The 23,131-nt window shown below is 35.9% G+C and overlaps 1 protein-coding gene across 3 annotated transcripts in view; it reads right to left on the minus strand.

The window, feature by feature from the left end:
* The window catches only part of SPoCk (secretory pathway calcium atpase), a 518,064-nt gene that overhangs the window by 182,494 nt on the left and 312,439 nt on the right, over positions 1-23,131 (minus strand). For all 3 annotated transcript variants that reach the window (XM_090398525.1, XM_090398527.1, XM_090398526.1), the window contains exon 15: positions 861-1,014. In XM_090398525.1, coding sequence (XP_090254651.1) covers positions 861-1,014 — 154 coding nt within the window. The remainder of the gene's footprint in view (positions 1-860; positions 1,015-23,131) is intronic.

Below are 23,131 nucleotides of genomic sequence, written 5' to 3' on the forward strand. Positions count from 1 at the left end.
CAAGCAGCATATGATAGAAGGAACTCGAAGTCAAAGAGTGTTAGATTTGATCATAGTGTCAGAGGGTGTTTCGATTAAAGGCGTAACTTTAATTCCTCCAGTTGGTGATAATGATCATGCAGCACTCACTTGGGAAGTGAGTAAGTTTACTAATGTTCAATGCAGGGAAGGTCACATGCTAAACTACAAAGCAAGAAATTATGATCAACCGAGGAGTATACTGAGTTCAGCGCAATAGCATCAATTGCTGGATGGGAAGAATATCGACAGTGCACAGCAGTGGTGCAGGATTTAATCTTTTTTTTTGGGGGGGGGGGAGTTGAGTAGACGATTTGAGAATACACACTACACAATGCATATGACCTATGACTGAGCATCTGCAGTGATCGCCAATACATGATACACGTGATCTCCTCTGGCCCAGCTCAGGCAAACAAAGTAATTCTCGGTCTTTCCAAGCACTACTTCGTTCATATTGAGTTCGGCCATGATTCTCCAGGAGCTATAGGGTATTCCCACCTTGTGACTGCTAAATAGGTAGTATAGAAATAGAAGACACAACACAACATGAATAAAAAAATGAATTTTAATTAGGAAAAGATTTTTGGAAAATTTTCTAGTGAAAGAAAAATTCATAAGCAGTATCAGATATAACTAGACCAGTTTTTTCACCAGGTTTAGAAGCATGAAAAAAAAAGTCAGTTTAGATAACAAATGAAAACTATTTTTATGATTTCTTCTTCACAAACATTTCTAATAAAGAAACTGAAGGATTTAAGCAATGAATGCATACTTAACAAAATAAGTTCTAAACAGATATAAATATTTATAAAAATAAAATCAATATCACACAAATTTACCTCGTAAACCTTTTCTTCCCATATACTGAGATTCTTTCATATACTGGGCTTCCCTTTCTTTTGTCATTGGCATAGAAGTTCCATGGAAACTAAATGCTGAGCAATATGGAAGTATTCTTTCTAAGGCACCTTTGACATAAAACTTTTCTCCATCCTGTAAAAATATTTTATACATAAGCATGAATTTAAGTTTAAAAGAATAAAATAAACTTCTAACTAAATAAGTGAACTCTGTAAATCAATAAAAAATGACGAAGAGAAATAAGGAATCTAAGATAATCACATAAGATAATCATAATTCACAGAATAACTTATTAATAAAAAGATTACCAAAAGTTTGGTGACTATTACTAAGTTTTAAAGTACCTAGTAATACCAAAATCCTAAATTTTAACTTAAAAATCAAACCATCAAAATGAAGTTATATTAGATTTCAATAGAACATGTGTTTCCATAAATATTATACATGTATCTCTTGATTAATGTGCTTAATTAATCCCTCAATGTTAGCATATATCAAATACAATAATCAACAGTAAAAATTACATCTATGATCGATCACTGTTTTAATAATTCGTTTTATATGATATACTCTTTTAGGAAAGATAAAAAATGAATACAAAGTAAATGTTTAATAAATGCTTGTACCTACATTAGTCACCGCAATTTTTTTTTTATCAAAAAAGAGTTATCAAGAGTTCGTTGAACAGTTTTTTTTTTTTTTTTTTTTCTTATCTGCATAAATTCTATTATAACAAGCAAAATGATTCTCTAGACCTTGGCAAACAAGCATTCTTCGATTAACATCTGGATCCATATCCATTACTTGCTGCTTAAGCGACTCTAAACTGCATAGTTTTATATTCCTTCCAGTTCTTTGATTGTTATCTCCTTTGGAACCTCATCTTCACATTCCATTTATTCGTTGTCTTCATATGTGCATTGTTCAATTTCAAGAAGATCGTTGTCAATGAAATCTTTTGAATTTGAATCCAATAATTCTTTAAAAACTTCTGCATCAACACCATCAAAGCAAGCTCTTCACCAAATGCAACAATTTCTTCGACCAATTTGTTCACAGGATTCTGAAAACCACCTAAGTCATTAGTGCATCCTGGCAAACAGTTTTTCCAAACAGCTCTCATGCAGCTAGAAGACACTTGCTCCGAGTTGTGAATGTTGTCAATTGGGTGTTTAATGTTAAAATTTTTTAAAATTCTTGGAGCGTAATCACATTTTCTCCCGTTGTTGTTTCTACTGCCTTTGAAAATGTCTTTTTAAAAAAATAGGCTTTGAAAGTTGCAATGATGCTCATGTTCATAGGTTGTGGCAATGATGTTGTATAGTACCTGAGGCAAATAAGGCCCACCTTATTTAAAATTTGAATTTGAATAAGTTAGACAATTGTTTAGATTAATTGAAACAACAGTGTTCATATTAAAGTTTGTATTATCACTAATTAAAAAAAAAACACAAATAAGAACAATTCTTGCAGTAATTTATATTTTAACTAAGTCTTCTAAAACATCTCGAGTGGGTCTTATTAAACCATAGTAGTTTAATAAAGCCCTTGAACAAAATTAAATATTTAAAAAAGAATATAACAATTATTTTTAATTATTATTAATTTTAATCATAATTATTAGCTTAAGAACAGTCATAAAGGCATACAAATATGCCACATTCTTCTTTGGTGAGACCAACACACTCTTCATGGTACCATTTAAGACACCCTGTGCATTGCCTCATATCAGCAACCTTTTCTTCTCTGCATCCATGGCAATACCACCCCTCTTCACACTCTTTGTTCCTTTATTTATTATATTTTTTTTTGGTTCTTCCTGTTTTTTAGTGACAGCCTTCTCTTTCTTACTATCCTTTTCTTTGAAAAGATTTTTGGTCACTCTCTAGCCCTTATAATTTAAAAGCTTTTCTTCATGGTGTTGCCTTTACAACTGCATAATTTGGTGTTGGCATTAACTCCTGAAACGATGACTTCAAAGAGTTCTTTGTTTTTAGATTTGCCAAATGGAATCTCATCATCGGAGTTATCTGAATCAAGATGGAGGATTGACATGTTCTTACAGCTCAAGCAGGATTCAAAAATTGAGCTTCACGTTTAGAAATTGTTGGGGTTCTCTTCAACCAATCTTTTCCTAAGAGGCCACTTTCTTTATCGAAGTTATTCCTAATTTCATTTTGTTTGCAAAATATAAAAGTTTGTCTGCGTATAGATTTTGAAGTTAAAGGGACGACAATTGAAGTTAACTACTATTCTTTCTGCCAAGTTCTTCTCTTGTTTTTTTTTGTTAGCACAGTATTTCTTCCTAATCTTTTCGTCATCTGTTCTGTCTCTTTAAATGGTTCCTCAATGTTCTTCTAGGTAACCCATAGCGTTCTGATGCTGCACGTTGTGATAGTTGTCCTCTTTGCACAGCTTTCATAGCTGCTTCTAGTCTTTCATCAGACCAAAGACCCCGTTTCTTCTTAACTTCTGACATTTTCAGAGGCCTTTAGCAATAAAATAAGTAACTATTATGAGCAATCACCAAAAAATAAAATCATAAATTATAGCAGTTTAATAAGGTCCAACAACAAATCTACTGGGCCTTATTAACCGCCGCGAACTACTAGATTAGATAACATCTATTTTCACGTAAAATATGAATTCAAATCAATTAAAACATTTTTTATCATAAAACTGAATGTTGAAAGAACAATTTGAATATAAAAACAATGCGAAAAGAACAATATTTTTAATTAAAACTTATGAATTATTGAGGCATAATATTAATAAACAGGAAGACACAACCACCTCCCACAAAGGTCTAGGTCAAACTGACACAATGCAGTCGCTAGATAATATGCTGTCACTGATTTGCCATTGTATTGCATCCTCTGTGTGTGTGTGTGTGTGTAAGAAACCAAACCGGCGCAACTTACCGTAAATATGATTTTTTTTTTAAAACGGGCCTTATTTACCTCAGGTACCTTATTCAGTGGAAAAAGTAAATTCTCACACAGATCATTAAGAGAATATGGATGACCAGATGCATTATCTAAAAGCAAGTTATTTCTCATGCAATAAGCTTCAACTGCTGGACAAAAATAAAACTTAAACCAATCTTCGAAAAGGCTTTGGGTAACCCAAGCCTTCTGATTCTCTCACCAAATTAACATGTAACAAGAACATGCTTTAAAAGGATGTTCTTGTTACATCCTTTTAAAGCATGGTAAATTTAAAGGCACGTTAATTATAACTCTCGCCACTTATATAAAGGGATTGTCGCAATTAATTTCACTGCGTTAATCAAATCAAGGAATACCTGTATATGGTAAATCATCTCATGTAAACCGAGTACAGAAAATGATCTCACTGTAACAGAACACATTTTTATAATCACCTCAATTTTGATAGTGGATTTTCTGATATTTAGAGTTCACACAGCTCCAATCGGGAAAACAAAAGTAAAGGCATATTTTGAGAGTCCAGGTTTATGTTTATTGTAGAATTTTGATGAGTACATTTAAATTTTGAATTCTGAACACTATTTTCAGAGAAGGAATGAAATTGACAACAGATTAGCAAGATTTTTTTCCCTATTAGACACTGAAGTTTTATTACATGAGATCAGGTGAAACTTGAGTGCACTCAAATGGAAAGATAAACATTAATTCTAAAATTTTAAATTTGTATTATGCAAAGGATGACTTTTTATTTTGTAAAATAAAACTGATGTTAAATAGAGGTTAAATAAATTAAAATAGAGGATATTATCATAATATTAATACAGTCCATAGAGATGATCTCTGTTCAACAATTATTTTTTTAATTCCGAGTGTACCTATATGTGCACAAGGGTTCACTCCGATTGGTGCAATGACTTCCTTTTTTTACTGTTTCTTTCAGAATCCAAATAATCACTGACTCAAGATCAAAATACAAAATAAACACATTTAATATAACAAAAACAATATACAGGGTGTTCGGGATAAATTTGACATATTTATAATTAATTATATTTTTCCGTAAGTTACATGTATTAACACACACTTCTCTTCATTTAAAAGTTTGGACCCTTCTTCATTCATATACAAGATGTCAGAAAGGATGGATAGCTGGAACCCACCTGAATCATGGAAGAGAATAACTTGTATCATGGTGATTCGTGCCCGCCATCAAAATAAGGATATTACGACTGCTGCCCAATGCTCCCTGAATACAGTAAAAACAATCAGGCATGAACTAGAGACTTGCAATGGTGACTACGAGGATGTAGCAAGAAGAAAGATCCCTAGCAGACGATCTGATTGCGTTCGTACAGCAGAATTCCTCGCAAATCTGCAGGAACAGGTGTTGAAGAACCCTGGCATTGGAATTCGGGCTTTGTTCGTGGAGTTGCTAACTGTAGTCAAGCCCTGGATAACAAGGGTAGCCAATGGTAGGCCGTATGTATGGCAGCAGGATTCGGCCCCTTGCCACACCTCTGGGAAAAGTCAAAAATGGTTGTCTGAAAATTTCTACGACTTCACCAGTCCAAATGTTTGGCCTCCAAACTCCCCAGACCTTAACCCCATGGATTATTTTGTATGGGGCGCAGTTGAAAAAGACACCAATCGCACTTCCAGTAATACAAAAGCCCAGTTAATGGATAAAATTAAAACAGTTTTTGCGGCCCTTCCCAGGGAGACTGTAGCATCAGCTTGTTCGAGGTTCCGAAGCAGAATTGAAGCTGTGATCGATGCTAATGGTGGTTATTTTGAGTAAATCTTGTTGATAGTATTGTAATTAACTCTGCCTGTAATGTTTTTTTGTCAATTCATTAAATTTAATAGATACAAAGAAGATTTTCTTTTTCCTTACGAAACTGTCAAATTTATCCCGAACACCCTGTATATTCTCTAATGAGTGAATTATTTTTTCTTCAAAATACAACTAGCAGCTATTTATACAGAACATGACAAATGCCAGATAGAGAAAGAAACAAGCCTTTCAACCTTCCTTGGTTGAAAGGCTTGTTTAAATCTCCATCAGCATCCCAAGTACCATCAATATGATACAAATATATAATCTTTTCTGAGCATCTGTAGCTCAGTCAGTACAGATGAAGCCATTTGGTCAGAAAAACCTGGGTTCGATTCCTATCAGTGATGTGAGGAACCTTTATCTGTTCTCTTTTGAGTAAAGGTTAGTTAGCCGGTCTCACATGGAGGTAGGGGTCTTTTTCACCTGAAAACTCGGGTTTTTTGTCCCCCCCCCCCCAGAACAGACAAACTGGTCTGTGAACATACGTCTACAGACATAGGACACACTAGGAGGCATAGGATTAACCACCTTATCCTCATTATGGTAGCAGTTAAATGTAGAAAAATCCTTGACACCGCAAGGTAAAAGAGGAGAGAAGGAATAAGAATAAAAAAATATCTTTTCATCTCAAAATGCATTACCGTACGTTTTTGCAAAATTTTGCAAAGTTGACAGCCATTGTCCTTTGCTCACACTACCAATTTATTCAAATTATTTGGCAGGATTTCTACATCACCTCTATCAACTAATGCCCTTCGAGTTTTGCATCATGTAAATAATGAATATCTCTCTCTCTCTCTCTCTCTCCCTTGTAAATCTTTCCCTATATCATTATTATACAAATTTAAAAGTAGTGGCCCTAGTAAGAATCTCTTGGAGACTCCACTAGTCACATTCAATCATCTTCAATCCACTCTACTATACACCATCCTCTGATGTATGTCTATCAACCCCCTCCTCATCGATGCAACCAGCCTTCATATCCATCCTAATTTGCTCCAGCTTATGTAATAGTTCTGTATGCAATATTCTCAAATAACTTCACAAAGACCAACAGTATCATGGTGTAGCCATATCATTTATTCAGTTCTGCTGTCACTTTATTATAAAATATGAATAAATTACTAAAGCAGGATCTACTTTTTAAAAGCCATGCAGTAGCTGCAAGAGGGACTTCCAATGGTCACGATTCTCTGCCACCAAGCTCAAGTATTCTGGTGAGACTCCCAGATGCGTCCACCCAAGGTTTTGGATATAATCTATCCAGCGAGTACTTGGCCTTCCACGTGGCCGCCCACCCTCTGGCTTGGAAAAGAGGGCCTGCAGAGCAGCCTCTCTAGTGGCATTCTGACAAGGTGCCATACCATTGTAACTGTGATTTCTCAACAGGGAGAAGCAGCAGTTGAGTATTGAGGATTTCCCGAATTGCAGAGTTTCTGACGTTGTCGAGTCTTGTCAGCCCTGCAACCCCCTCGAAGGAACCTCATTTAAGCTGCTTGGATTCATGTCTGCATTCTTTAGGTCATTACCCAGCTCTCATGACCATAGGTGAGGATAGGGACATAAACTGTATTGAAGACAGCCAGCTTTGCCTTCTGGCTTAACTTCCGCTTCAATACTACTGAACGGCCAAGCTCCCGCAATATTGTGCTTGCTGAGCCAATTCGAGTATTGAGCTCTATGTCCCACTTACCATCACTCGTGAATATGGCCCCAAGGTATTTAAACTTCTCCACCTGCCTCAGTTGGACTCCACTCACATATAGAGTGCACTGGGATGGTTGTCTTGAGACCACAAATGTTTTGGCTGGCTACATTGTGGCCAAAACTGACCACAATGACCTTCATCCCGGCTTCTGCACAAACAGCTACAAACCTATCCAAGGTATGCTGGACGTCATCTATGGAAGAGCTAAGCAGAACTAGGCCATCTGCAAAAAAGCAGATGTCCAATGCTACATCTTCCAATTCTAACACACTCACTGCTTCAGCTGTGCCTATCAATCCAGTCCATAAATATGAAAAGGAGGGGGTGACAGAAGACCCTTGGCAGAGACCAACAGAAATTGTGAAAGGTTCAGACTTTGTGCAGTTTACCCTGACACAAAACTATCGGTATTCATAGAGGGACTTGATGGCAGCTAATAGTTGGGCATCCACTCCATACTCCTGTACTACTTGCCAAAGCTTATCCTGAGGGAACCCCTTTCATATGCCTTCTCCAAGTCCACAAAACATGTGTAGACATTCTTGGCATATTCCCAAGATTTCTCAAAGACCTACCTTAAAGTGAAGATTTGGTCAGTTGTGCTTCTACCAGGATGAAAGCCACATTGTTCTTCCTGGAACTTTGACTCAACTATGCTCCAGCACCGTCTTTCCAAGCACCTAGCATACACTTTCCCAGGCAGGCTGAGAAGAGAGAGATGCCTGATAGTTGCTGCAATCTCTCTCTGGTCTCCCTTCTTGAAGACTGGTATTATTAAGCCTGTCTGCCACTGCTTTGGTGCTTGCCCAGATATCCAAGCAGCCTGACACACTCGAGTCAGCCAGAGAATACCGTCTCGATTTAAGGCTTTTAGCATTTCAGGTCGAATTTCATCATCACTAAGCAGCCCTGCCCGATTTTAGCGATTTTATTGCTAAATGGACCTCTTCTGCTGTGAGACTAGTCATTGCCCCGATCTGCACCTCTTGGATGCCCACAGCTGCTGGGCCACCCAGGTATTAAGAAGGCTCTCAAAGTATTCACTCCATCTGTGGAGGATATCTTTCTCAGTTGTTAAAAGTGCACCATCAGAGCTCTTAATTGCCCTTACTGTGAATGATTTCCTCCCTTGAATGCGGCAGATGGTCTGCCAGAATACTTTGTTTGCATTTGCATAGGATGAGACTAATCTTTCTCCAAAGGATTCCCAAGCCTTCTGCTTTGCTGTCTTTACTGCCTCAGCAGCAGCTTTTTGTGCCTTTGTGTACCGGAAATACATCTTAGGTGACCAGACCCCAAGCCATGTTAGGTAGGCCTCCTTTTTTGTCCAGATGGCTTTTTGGACCTCTTGGTTTCACCAAAGTGTCCTTTTCTCAATGCCCGTCGCCATGCCGGGCCACAGCATGAGAGTGCAGAGGCAATGACAGCTGTTCTGAACAGCTCCCATTTCCTCCTCAACATCTGCAGTATGTCTGGGAATCTCTTTGAACCTGGAGGAGATGTTATCTGTAAATTTCTTCCTCACAGTTTCATTTTCCAATGCATCCCATTTCATGCGGTATAGCTGCTTAGGTCTACCAGCATTGATGGTAGCAGTTGGGTTCTGTAGCCGTAGAGTGCAGACAACAAGGTGGTGGTCAGTTGACAATTCTGCTCCTCTCCTCAAATGAACATCCAGCACTGAGGAAAATAGGTCTGTTGAAACTATAAAGCAGTCAATCAGACCTTTGTCCAATTGTATCCATGTACCAGGTACACTTATGGACCTCGCTGCTGGAAGAAGGTATTCATTATGGACAAGCTGCTAGTTCAGCAGAAGTCCAATAAATTCAACCCATTCGCATTAAGGTCTGTCTCTCCGTTCCTCCCAACCACACCACTCCATGTCTGGTCATCTGTTCCAACATGTGCATTGAAGTCACCCATTAGCAGGACTCATTCCATGTCTGCGACCCCCTCAAAAGCAACATCCACTTCCTCTAAGAATGCAGAGTATTCTGACTCAAGATTAGGTACATAGGCTTGCACCACAGCCAAGTTGTAGTTTTTCATCTGGAGCCTTAACACACATACCCCCCCCCCTGCCAATGGGATCCACTCAGCAACACAGTCTGACAGCCAGGGGCTTGTGAGTATCCCTACACCCATCTGAGCAGGCATTGTCGGGCTCACATCAGAGTAGTAGAGCTTCCCCCTCATCCAGGTCTCTTCAACCTGGATGAAGGGGAAGTTCCAGATCCTCTCCTCTTGGTCGAAGAAAGCCTGACTAAATCTAGTTGGTAGCGCTTGGCTTCTTCAACCAGTTCCGTCAGAGAAAAGATGTTCCAGTTGCCTAAAGCAAGCCATAGTCTGGTGTCATTGTCATTTCCGTCCTTTTGCAGAACCATTTCTTTGTGCTATCCCTAAGCACCTCCCCAAACAGGTAGCAGGCCCATTGATGGAGTTTCCTCTGGCAGAGTGCTGAGAATAGTGTTTAAGGGAGACTGTAATATATTTTTTGAATGGGTCCCCATGCCTAAAACCCGAACGTGTCCCTTTGTGACCTGCATAGCAGACGATGCAGCATGACCAGGGCCGGCACTAGGCTGGATGTCGCTCGCCTGCAAAACTGAAATGGGCGCCCCCAAACAAATTGCAATTTATTTATGTCATAATCACGTGGAAAGAATTTACAAGAATTTTTTGTAAATTTGTAACTTTTTCTAACTGTAAATTTGCAGCAATTATATTGACTTACCTAATTATTATTACTTAATTCGTTTACAAAAATTTAAAGAATGAAACTTCATACTAACACTTCGAAACAATGCTCACCTTGTAGTGGCACCCACCTGCAATGCAGGCCTTGCAGGCCCACCCTGGGTATGACTATTGTATTTATCTGCCCTGTGTTGGATTTTACCTTTAACCACGCTACCGGCCAAGACGTCTATAGACGTCAAGGTTATCATGGATGCGAAATGCATATTAAAATTGTAATACCATTGATATTACATTGAAATATATGATAGATACGAAGCGTATGAGGATGTGTATTTGATCCATAATAGCCGGTAAGGTGGTTAACCAACTTTTCCAATACTTTATTCCTGAGATATTAACTGGTCCAGAGGTGTAGCTGGGGGGAGGGGGGGGGGCAGTCCGCCCCAAGCGACACTTGAACATTTTTGAACTTAGTTCCAACTACTGTAATACTACAGCGAATTTTCTTCACAATTGCTGTAAGTGTTGCTAGTTGTGAGAGGAGTTTTTCAAAATAAAATTGATTAAAAATTACCTACATTACTATGAAATAGACTTCGACAATTTTGCTAACAGAAAAACAAGAAAAATAACATTTTAGAATGTTGAAATTAAAGTTTTACTTCAAAATAAACAGTGTTTTAATTTATTTCCCTATACGTCGTTTTGACTTTTTTGTAGTATTTTTGGTATGTATTGAGAGGGGCAGCAAAAGCTCTAGCTACACCACTGAGCTGGTCTGTAATTTGCTACTTCTGTCTTGGAGCTGCTTTCATGTTATAAAACTATTTTGCACTTTTTCTACTCCATTGGAACTTTATGAGAGCTGAGAGTTTAATTGAAAAACTTTGTCCAAGTTAGTGCCAGTTTTCTTGCACATAGGCTGACATGCCCATGTGCAAGATGATACATTTATAAGATCACCGACTGACATATGTAACAAAATATACGAAACTGGACACCTGCCAAAAGATTTTAAGCACTTGATATTCCTACCTAAAAAATTTAAGACAATCAAATGTGAAGAGTACAAGAACAATCAGTCTGATCAGTCACAGATAGCAAAAGTTATGTTATATATCAATAATCATAAAATCAAATTGGAAATTAATGAAATGCAATCTGGTTTTCAGGAAAATAAAGGTACTAGAGAAGGACTTTTCAACATTAGAACTATTATAGAAAAATATCTGGAGAAGCAGAAAGAAGTCTACTTATGTTTTATTGACTACACAAAGGCCTTTGATAATATACAACTTCTAACAACTAATAGAATGCTTCAAAAAATTAGGAGTAGATGGCAAAGATACCAGATTACTGATGAATCTATATTGGGAACAAACTGCCTCAATAAAAAATATCAGGAGAGACCTCGGAGGAATTCCCAGTAAAGAAAGATATCAGACAAGGCTATGTTCTTTCTTCTATATTGTTTAACCTCAATATTGAGGTTAAACAATATAGAAGAATATCTTTCAAGAATTAGCAGAATTTAAAGGAGTCAACATAGGAAGCAGAAATATAAACAACTTAAGATATGCAAATAATAAGGTACTGCTGACTGAAAATAAAAAAGATCTTCAAAACCTACTAGAAGAGATGCTGAAACTAAGTGAAAAATATGGACTTAATTTCAACTTCAAAAAAAAAACCAAAACCATGCTGGTAACAAGAAAAAAAGGAAAAATACCTGATATAAATATTAAGATCAGAGGAAATATCTAAGATCAAGTAGAGAGTTATATATATTTGGGTCAACTAATTACAAAGAATGGAAAGTGTGAGAAGGAAATATTAAGGATAGAAATTGCAAATCAACCTTCATTATTATGAAAAACATTCTGACCTCAAGGGAAATTCACACAAAAACAAGAATTAGGCTGTCCAAATGCTATGTATGGTCAATGACTGCTATATGGAGCAGAAACCTGGACAATATCAAAATACTGTGAAAATAAACTAAAAGCCTTTGAAATGTGGATTCTCAGAAGAATCCTTAGAGTACCATGGACTGCCAAATATACTAATTTAGAGATATTAGAGATGATTGGAGAAGACAGGATCTATTGAAAACCATTAAGAAAAGGAAAACAACCTACCTTGGTCACATACTAATGCATGAATCCCTACAAAAACACTTTTAGAATGAAATATTAAGGACTGGACTTTTTTGTTTTATGAAGAATGTAAGAGAGAAGAACAAAACCATACATGGTGAAAGCTCATGGTAGTCAACCTCCTGGAAGGAGATGGCACCTAACAGACAGACTGTTTTACAGTCAGTTATAAGCACCTACAAAGAATTCTCATAAAATGAGCTTTCAATTTTTATCAAAAAAATAAAAAATAGACAATGCTTCTGATTTTTTTTATGGATGCTGATCCTAGCTTTCAGTGGAGTATGAATTCAGCAAGCAATGCAAAATGCTATTCAATGCTATAAAGATATGCATAGAGAAAAAAAAAAAAAAAAAAAACCCTGTGTAAACTATATTGTTTAAATACAATTCTTCCAAATAAAAACTCATGTTCATTTATCAACAACAAAAATCTTCATCATTTTTCCATTTTATTTAAATATTTTTAATTTCTCTGTGTACATTGATTAGTATTTCTGGTGAGCATGCAGTAAACAAATGATGCATTTTTTTCCCCTACCAGTTTGTTTGGAATGCATTATACCAGACCTTTTTAACATGAAGAGTGCAATAATTTTCAAAATTTGAAAATTATGGAGGGTTCATGACACAGGCATTTTTTCTCTCATTTCAGGCTTAGAGATTCTATGATTAGTTGTTTTTAAGAAAAAATTAGATTTCAAATTTTAACATTATTTTATTTAACTTGCTCCATTATAAAGGGTTAAAAATATCTTTGTAAACAAAGTATTTTATATTTGCACTGATAGTGGGAGTGATTCAACAAACACACATACTAAAAAACAAAGGATTCTAACAACATTTAGAAGTGATATGAAGGGTAGTGAGAGTGGTTGCATTGATAACTAGATGATGTCAACAACTCAAACTACATATGATCAGTGGCCTCTCATCTTAATAGGCACAAATAAAGCAGTTTACAATAATTTCTCTGAGGGTGCACTAAAAATTCACTGCAGGCACTGCGTTGCCGACTCCTACATTACACTATAAATTATGTTTTTAACGATGTGGCTTTGCATAGAATGAAACTTTTTTTTTTAAGATTTTGCTGCACTGGTTTTACATGAAAATTTTGCTGGATAATTTGTAAAAATGTGCCTGTCTAATCTAAAAAGGCACATGATATCATATTAGCATTCCTTCTAAGCTGCAATGGAATCAGAAGGCTCATCATGGAAGGTCAAGTAGTTACAGACCACATAGTCAAGCAAACTCCCACTTGATGTGCAACATATGTGAGACACAGTCTGGTATGAATGTGTTAAATTATATTCACTATGGACTATAAAAAATTATGTTATTTCTCAGACTGATTGGTATCTTTAGGTAGAAAGCATTATTTTCCAGAAACAGCAATTCTTCATTCCAAATACTCTCCTGCTTTTATATTCAAAATTTTGAATTTTGAATATAAAATTCAAAATACAAAATGTATTTTGTATTTTGAATACAAAATACTAATAAAAATCAGATCCTCAATTACACTCTCACGCTGTTTAGCTTGCCAGAGGCAGTCACTTTAATACTAGCTAATGCAGACAAGAACTTCACAAGGTGATACTGCAGATAATTTTTATTTTTTCTGCAAATGAAACAGAAAAAATCAAGTGCAAATTCCAAATTATAACTTTTCCCCACATGGTTAGACCATGATCAACTGACTGGAATCACAGTAGGAGATGGAATTTCTTTCATTTCAATTGTATGATTTCAACATATCTGTGGTCACTAGATGAAAGTGGTGAAAAAGATAGAGTTTGGAATGAATCAAATGGTAGATAAAAAGTAGAAAATGAAAAGTGAAAAGCTTATTCAAGAAGCAGAAAGAATGTAGGAAATATTCATCAAATGGAATGAAAGCTGGTGAGAACTGAGAAATGACTAATGAGTGGAATGTACATGAATAAAAAGTGACTGACTGCAAAAAATTATACCGAAACAAACTGGTCCTCCAATTTCATCCATCCATCTCTGTTCCCAAATTAGTATCCGTCACATAGGTTAAAGCAGTAACCTCACTAGGAAGATATATGCTTGCAAAGTGGTCACTCAGTAACTCAACTATTTTATCTGCTTCCGTCTCCTCTTCATCATCAACACACATTAAGGTTAATCTTCCATAGTTATTCTTCCTCTTACTTGTCACATAACAAAAGAACTCTTTGGGATTTCCTTTGGCTTGCTTGGCTAAAGTCTTCTCATAATCTGATTTTGCCTTCATTGCCATGCTGGTCACATTTTTTGCCTGAGCCTTATACTGTTCATGAGTTTGCTGGTCACCATTCTCTTTATACATCTTCCACAGCATTTTCTTCTTCTGCAGCTCATGCTTAATGATATTACTCATCTATTTAACTCTTACCCGATTAACCCTCCTTACCCAAGGCATGCAATTTAATACTGCTTCCTCTATATGACCCTTAACTTTATCCCATGTATTTTTAACATCCTTACCCTGCAGCGTTTTATGTCATGGGATAGATTTAAGCTTCTTCCAAAGCATGTCATAATCACCTGCCTTGTAGTTTCACAAATAACCCTTCTTGATAAAATATTCCTCATGTTTTACAATTTCCCAAGTCAAGACAAACATGGTGACTTTCACCAATTGGAGGCAATGTTGTAAATTTGATTATGGATAATTCTTCTGATCCTATGACCAGGTCGAATAATCTCCTACCCCTAGTCCCCCCCCCATGCTTTAAGTAATTATCTCTCAGCAAATGCAGGTGTATAAATTCTATTTCTTTTCTGCCATGAAACTCGACCTGTACTCATTGTGCTAATTTGGCAATGCATGTCTTCCAGATTATCTGTGGAATTCCCTGGTCTATAGCAACAACCAACTGTATATATTGTCTTATTGGGTCTTAATCTCACACCAGATTGCTTCAAATCAACAGCCACCCTCTTGCCTGTCACCGATTCTTTTTTGGTTGCAATTCATCTGCTATCATCAACAGTACTCCTACCCCCATCCTATCTTATCTATCCTCCCTGAAAATACTAAACCCTTCACATTCAATCCCTGCAACTACATCATCTGCTGTTAGCCAAGTCTCACCAATGCCTATAACTTTTGGTGAGGTTGAACTAATCAATGCCAAAAACTCGTCCCTCTTGTTCCTGATACTTCTGGCATTAGTATATAAAAACGGCAACATCATTTTATTCCCCCACCCATCTTTACTTTCTGAATGGACTAACCTATTCAATATTTTTCTTGAGAGACTACATTCTTCACTTGGTCATTCCCACACTCACTCGCTTCATGGTTGCCTTCACAAACTCACTTGTTCCCATCCTAATTGCTTAAGTTTCCCTGAATTCGCACGTCAGCATGCTCAGTGAACAAAGCTCTCCAGACATCTAACACCAAAACCATTCAGATCCGCATTGTACAAATCCTTCTTTCTGTTGAACAGAGACCACAGATCCACAAATTCTGCATAATTTCTTTTGCACAATTTATGTATAGACTCATTGGCTAACAATGTCCTCCTCAGTTCGCCTCTATCATAGCATGGAGGTGACTTACAATTTTCATCTTCAGTTTTGCCTCTTATAACAACTCCTTTACATCTTCCCTCATAAAATACTTCTCACCTCTCAAATCATTGGTACCAACCAAGACAATCATTTCCTTCGACTTTCCTTTTTTGCATTCAGATGGGGTAATATTGTGAATTTTTGCACCCGGGAAACACTATTTTGTCATACTTTCATTAAGTACTTCCCTGATTATCGAATCTCCATACATAATTTTCTCCTTTACTTGTTTTTCTTGTTTGTTCAGTCAATCTTTATTATTCTTTTGGATCACCTGCTTCTTTCTTTTCTCAGCCCTGCTTAACTCTTGCTGCTTCTGTAGTTTTTCAATTTTGCACTTTGTCCTATGAAGTGTGCCATTTCTTTATTGATATCCATTTAGTTCTCGTCTATTTCCATGGCCACACGTTTGATATTATTAACATCATTTTCAATCATATCATCAATATTTGTTGTGTTCTCGTCACCAAACAGACACTCACTTTTAAAACACTTAATACATATTATCCCTCCAGTTTCAACTTCCTTCCACATACATTTCGCATATACTGCACTGAATAATATCCCACAAATTCAAATCTCCGGACAACGTGGTTTTTGCCACCATTGTTCATTGCATTGGTGCCATGCCGAAAATATCACAATAAATATGTTATAAATATACATACTTTAAAAACATGAAAATCTACACTAATACACTATAATATTCTAATTTTCTGATGTAAACAAAACAGATAACAATGGCTAATTTCACACAAGCGCTAAATTATACGACAACTCGCAATATAACCTTGAACCCCAATTTTTCAAGATGAAGCAGGGTTTCATCACCCTCTTTAAATGAGCATTCAAATTTGAAGGACTCTGATAAGAGAATTGCATTCTAGACCAGATTTCTTATTAATGATGTAAGATTAGTGTTCTTATAATCTTTTTGAAGCAGAACTTCCAGTTTAACAAAACAAGAGAGATAGCAATCAGAGAGAAACTGGTAGACACTAGATAAGGAAAGAGGAGATTATTTATATTTAGAAGAAGGTATCCATGAGAAGAGAATGCTGATAAGAAAAATGTAGGTACTATGTTGTATTTCTTGAGAATTCTTGAAATCTCTCCTATTTTGGTCAAGCCAAAAAGAAGCATAAAGAAGTAAAGATGGTGAGTCTGTTGCCTTGGACAGGACTGAATTGAAAAAAAAAAAAAGGGCCATGATTCCTAATGTATCAATGAGGAGATTGTGCAGGAGAAATTTGATAGATGAAAGGACTTTTATATGCCTGATGATTGAATGGTTTCAGTTAGATGTCTGGAAAGAGTGTTGTTCAGTGAGAGGTTGGAAGTGCAAAATCAGGAAACTAGAAGTTTATTGGGATTGGAGCAGGGGGGGGGGATGCAGTTAAGTGTAGATAAATTTAAGGAGTATTGCATTTTCAGGGAGGATAGAGGAAATAAGAGGGAGGGGTACTTTTGATGACACTTAAGTACTTTGAACAACAAGTACTAACTTTGCAAAAATGGTACAAAATTTTTGATTATTTTACAAATATGCACTACTCATGTGTATGTACAGTAAAATTTTCTTATATGAATGCCTCCAATTATAAACTAATCGTTTCACGAACTTTTCCATTAAAAAATAATTGTACCGACTGGCAAATGTTGTTCGTTTTATAAATGCACTGATGCTCATGTGAGCCGGCCCTATCTCCACAGTTGTTGATCAATTTGAGTCAGTACATTTGGTTCTATTCAAGTGCTGTGAATCCACTCTTTAGTGTGTATTGTCATTTTGATAAATTTCCTCTCTAATTCAAAGTGGTTTTTCCCACTATATTAACTAATTTAATAATTAGTTAATATGGCTGAAAAAAGGTGCAGTGATGAAAAACAGAGAAAGAGAGCACTCAGACCAGCTACTGAACTCAAGAAAGAACTCATAGCTAAATGGGGAAAATTAAACTCTTATTTCTGAACTTTCTAAAGGTTATAACATGGCAAAATCGACAATCTGTACTATTATTAAAAATAGAGGTGCAATTAAAAAGGCTATGGCAAAAGGAGTAAAAACTTTGTATCCTAAAAGATCTCAGGCTGTTGAGGAAATGGAGAAACTTCAGTTAGTGTGAACTGACAATAAACAAATGACAGGTGACAGTATTTCGGAGGCAATAATCTGCGAAAAAGTTAAGCAACTACATAGTGACCTTAAGCTTTCAATTCTGGGATCTAGTGCCGCCACTGATGATTTTAAAGCTAGTAGAGGATGATTTGAGCGTTTTAAAATAAGAGAACTGGCATCCATAGTGCAGTAAGGCATGGAGAGGCTGCTAATCAATTTGCAGATGAATTTAAAACTTATGTAGGGATGGATGGATTTATTCCTCAGCAAGTGTTCAATTGTAACAAGACAGGACTTTTTCTGGAAAAAGATGCCTAACTGAACTTATATCACACAAGAAGACAAACCACTGCCAGGACACAAACTGATGAAGGATCGGTTAACTCTCGTTGTGTGGTAATGCTAGTGGTGACTAAAAAATTAAACCTTTGTTAATGTTTCACTCAGAAAATCCCAGTGTTTAAATCAAACAATGTAACAAAAAGTAAACTAGATGTGATGTTCTAACAGTAAGTCTTGGGTAACAAGGCAGTTTTTTATATAGTGGATCCAGAAAGTGTTTGCCCCAGGTGTAAAAAAACTACCTTGAAAAGAACAATCTACCTTTGCAAGACAATAGACAATGCTCCTGCTCACCTCCCAAGGCTTGGAGGATAATTTGGACAAGCACAACTTTATAAAAGTCAAATTTCTACCTCCTAATACCACTTCTCTTATCCAATCCATGGATCAGTAGGTCATTTCCAATTTCAGAAAACTTTATACATAGGCTTTGTTCCAAAGGTGCTTCAAAGTGACATCTCACACAACTGACCCTCAGGGCCTTTTGGAAAAAGCACTTTAACATCTTGCATTGTTTGAGGCTTATAAATAGAGCATGGGGGGGGGGAGTTTCTTTGAAAACTATGAACTATGAAAGGAACTTTTTTTTCAGAGGAGGAGGGGGGGGGGGAGTAAGGGAACCATTTTCATTGCTGAAATTAAAAATCTGTGCTTTCATTGGGAAAATATCCAAACAGCTATAGAAAATTGGAACCCTGATGTATCTATGGTTAATAACAGTGTTAACATGCTTAATGATAATATCATTGCACATTTTAGAAAAAATTTAAGAACAAAACAAACCCAGACAACTTTAGATAAGTTTGTAATCAAAGCTAAAGAATCACCATCTAGTCCACCCACAAAAAGACAGAAAAGAGTAGTGACACCTGAGGGATAGTTATCTGACATTTTTATAGAGGATGACTCACCTTCAAAACTATAATTTCCTTCCTCCTCCCTACATATCTTCAGTTAAGGTAAGGTTAATGTTATATTCTTATTTTATTTTTAATTTTAATTATGATAATAGGTGGAAATTTTTTCATGAGGAATGGATTAATTTATTTTACATTAAATTTATGGTAAAAATAGTTTCACGTTACAAACTTTTCGTTATACGAACAGCCTTCTGGAACGAATCAAGTTTGTAAAATGAGGTTTCACTGTATATGAGAGCAAGAACATGAAATGAAATTACAAAACAAGCAAATCTCTCTTCCTTATATATATATATATATATATTTAAATTGAATGACTAGAAACCGAGAAAAGTGAAAACAAAGTTTAATAGCACAACTAGTTTCAGCTTGTATCAAGCTTTTTCAGGGGCACATAAAAAAGAAAACCAGTAAAACATAGAGGAAATAACTATAAACACTACGAAAAGTTAGTGTATATATTTCAACGTTGAAGTCTGCGTATTCAAAACTGTTCTCTCGTTGGCTTCGTTGTTGGCATATGCATGCATATAGCAACTCGAGAATGCCAGTATTAAATTGTAGCACAATGACAGTGTGAAAGGTTGTAACTTAGGTTGTTGTTGGTAGAGGGTTGAGAATGATTTCTTTAGATTCTATTATCTTCCTTTCTTAATCATTGTAGCAACGGAAAATGTTATTATACTTAAGATGAGAATCCCCTTAACTTATATCAACCTCGCCAGAAACAAATAGCCGTTTGGCTTCTCATCTTAGTTATATACTATGTTATCATATAATATAGTGACACACCTTTCGGTCAATCGTATAGCAAAAGTATGTAAGTTTGCTTCACTTAAACTCTGATATTCTAGGTCTAGCTACTCACTGATGAGACCTCAAAAAAGGTTGAAACCGGTCTGGGTAGTGACCTCTCCTCATAATGTAAAACAGTACTACATCTCTTAAGAGCTGTGTGTTTTACATTATGAGAAAATATCAAGAACAGTGAGGGATCTTGCTCCACCTTTGCAATGAGTTGCCGTGGTGTGGCACTACCAAGTGGTCACTTACGCTTGGATACGCTGACAGTTCGTCAGCATGAAACGTTACAGATCGTAGTTTTCGATCTTAGTTTCGCTTACTGGCTGAAAAACAATAAGGGATTTTTATCCCCTTAACTTGTTATTATACTTGTCCCATAGAAATTTATGGTTAAGGTTTTCTTCATTAGAATTGGTTGAAAACAGATCATGACTAGAAAGAGCCCTGGCTCGCGTTCTCCCATAACTGACGTCACTCTTATGTTCTTCAATGCATAACTCAATCGATTTCTCTGTTTGGCAAAAGTATGGTATATCAGAATTGCACCAAATCTGGTAAACACCAGGATATTTAAGGTTGTGATGTCTAGGTTTCAGATGGCTCAGTAAGGAGTCAATTTTTGGAAGGGGTGTAAATAAAGTTCTTATGTTGTATTTCTGGAGAACCTTGGCCAATTTGGGTGAAACAGAGCTCATGTATGGTATAGAAATTTTACCTTTTACACTATTGGTCTCTTCATTATGGTGAGCAGGTGGATTTAATAGGAATTTATCAATTGTTTTTTTTTGTGAATAACCATTCAGTTATTCATGGGAGAATGCGAGCCAGTGCTCTACGTAGTCATGTTCTGTTCTTGGCCAAGTCTAATGAAGAAAACCTTAGTAAATACAGTTCTATGGGACAAGTATAATAACATTTTCCATTGCTATGGTGAATTAGAAAGGAAGATAACAGAATACACACATCTCAACTACAACCTTTCAGACTATCATTGTGCTATGATCCAATACTGGAATTCTCGAGATGCTATATGCATGCATATGCCCAACAAGCCAACGAGAGAGCAGTTTTGAATGCACAGACTTCAACGTTGAAATATATACACTAACTTTTCGTGGTGTTTATAGTTATTTCCTCAATGTTTTACTGGTTATTTCTTCTTTAATGTGCACCTGAAGAAGGCTGATACAAGCTGAAACTAGTTGAGCTATTAAACTATATATATATATATATATATATTGTGTGTGTGTGTGTGTGTGTGTGTGTGTGTGTGTGTGTGTGTGTGTGTGTGGTGGTGCATGTGGATGAGCACGTGTGTTTGACTTGATGCAAGCTTTCTCAGTGGTTAGATGAATTTTTGTATAAACAATTGATATTAATCTTAGCCACATAGGTAGCTCATTAACAGCAAATTAAAGTTTAAAAGAATTTTAGTTAGTGCAAACGTAGAGAGAAGAAAAGATTCAAAGAAACATAAACAACCATTAATAATATAATAACTGTCATTAGTTTAAAAAATAATTGCTGTTAATAATAATATTTTTTGGTTTACCGATCCAGTGTTGATCAACTTTATTAACTGAACCAACTAGTTTCGCCACACTTATCTGTTGGCATCTTCAGACCTTACATAGAGGTTTAAACAATCTCACAATTATGCGTAAATGCAAACTTTAATACAAACTACAGTAAGTTGCTCAGCAACAGCTAGCTGATCTTGTACATGCGATACATGTTTCACTCACGTTCGATACTATTTTATTTGTAATTATTCTAGTCAGTTTTTTACAGTTATTCTTGTCAGTTTGCAGTTACGCATAATTGTGAAATTGTTTAAACCTCTGTGTAAGCCCTGAAGATGCCAACAGATAAGTGTGGCGAAACTAGTTGGTTCAGTCAATAAAATTGATCAACACTTGATTGGCAAACCAAAAAATATTATTATTTACTAATTTATGATCAAGAAAATAACCTTTATGATAATAGTTGCTGCTATTTAAAAGTATTTGTGAAGTTGATGATTTTAGGCATGTGTAGCTATAGTCTGACACATTAGATGAATCACAGATAAGTAACAGTCTGATAAGTTGCAGCCAAGGTTTATATAAGATGGTTATGATTGAGCATGATTTCTCTGGATTCCAGTATTTTTATCTGTCTCATGATAAAATTAGTTTAAGATCTCTGATAAGTTTAACCTGTGTCATGTAGACTGTCTGGATCCCAGAAGATAGGTCATGGCCAAATAGAGCTGAGGTATATGAACTCCTGTATGTGGTGTACTTGACTTGTTCTTCCATTCGTTTTATGGATTTTTCTGTAATATGAGATACTACTATAACAATAATCTTACAATGAATGCCTTAGGTGCTACATTTTGGCTTTATTAATTGATGCAAGGATTGTAGTTTAGAGAGTGAATGTATTTCTAATTCTGTAATTTCCGAAGAATTTTTACTAACTTCGTTGTAATGGAACTAATGTATAGGAAAGCCAAAGATATTTTTATCTCACTGTCAATTTAGTGGCATGTTTGTATATAAAAAAAGAAGTCTGGTGTCGTTGTTTTTATCACAGCTATTCTTTTGAGATGTGGTAGCAAGAAATCAGCATTCACTGGTTAATTTTTTTCCCCTTTATCATTAATGAGGCACTGACTTGAGTTCCTGAAGAAGCAAACTTAATATGGCTTAAATTCTTATAATAAACACTGTGTGAGACTATCGAAAGACATTACTCCCAAAATGAAGAGTTTAAAAAACAGAATACACAGAATGCAGAATTTTCTTGTGGATAAACAGAATTAAATAGTAATCCTTAAAAGAAAGAACTGTAAGTTTAAAATGATGCAATTACTTCATATGTACAATCATTTGAAATTCAAAAGAGATCTCACACGAGACGTCCCAAACAATAACAATAATCTACTCAAAATGATATTGAAATTTACAAGAGAAAAAAGTGTGATGCTTCATCCAATCATTTTTCATCTGTATCGAGTGTTCAAAATTCACAAGTGAAACAATGCACTGAGCCAACTGTCAGAAGTACAGACTCATCTACTTATAGGTTGTCTAAACATTTAATTAAATTATTAAAAGGACTAATAATAAAATTA

The sequence above is a fragment of the Typopeltis vanoorti genome, chromosome 9 (assembly GCF_054136105.1).
Source record: "Typopeltis vanoorti isolate ZY-2024b chromosome 9, IOZ_Tvanoo_1.0, whole genome shotgun sequence".
NCBI classification, from domain to species: Eukaryota; Metazoa; Arthropoda; class Arachnida; order Uropygi; family Thelyphonidae; genus Typopeltis; species Typopeltis vanoorti.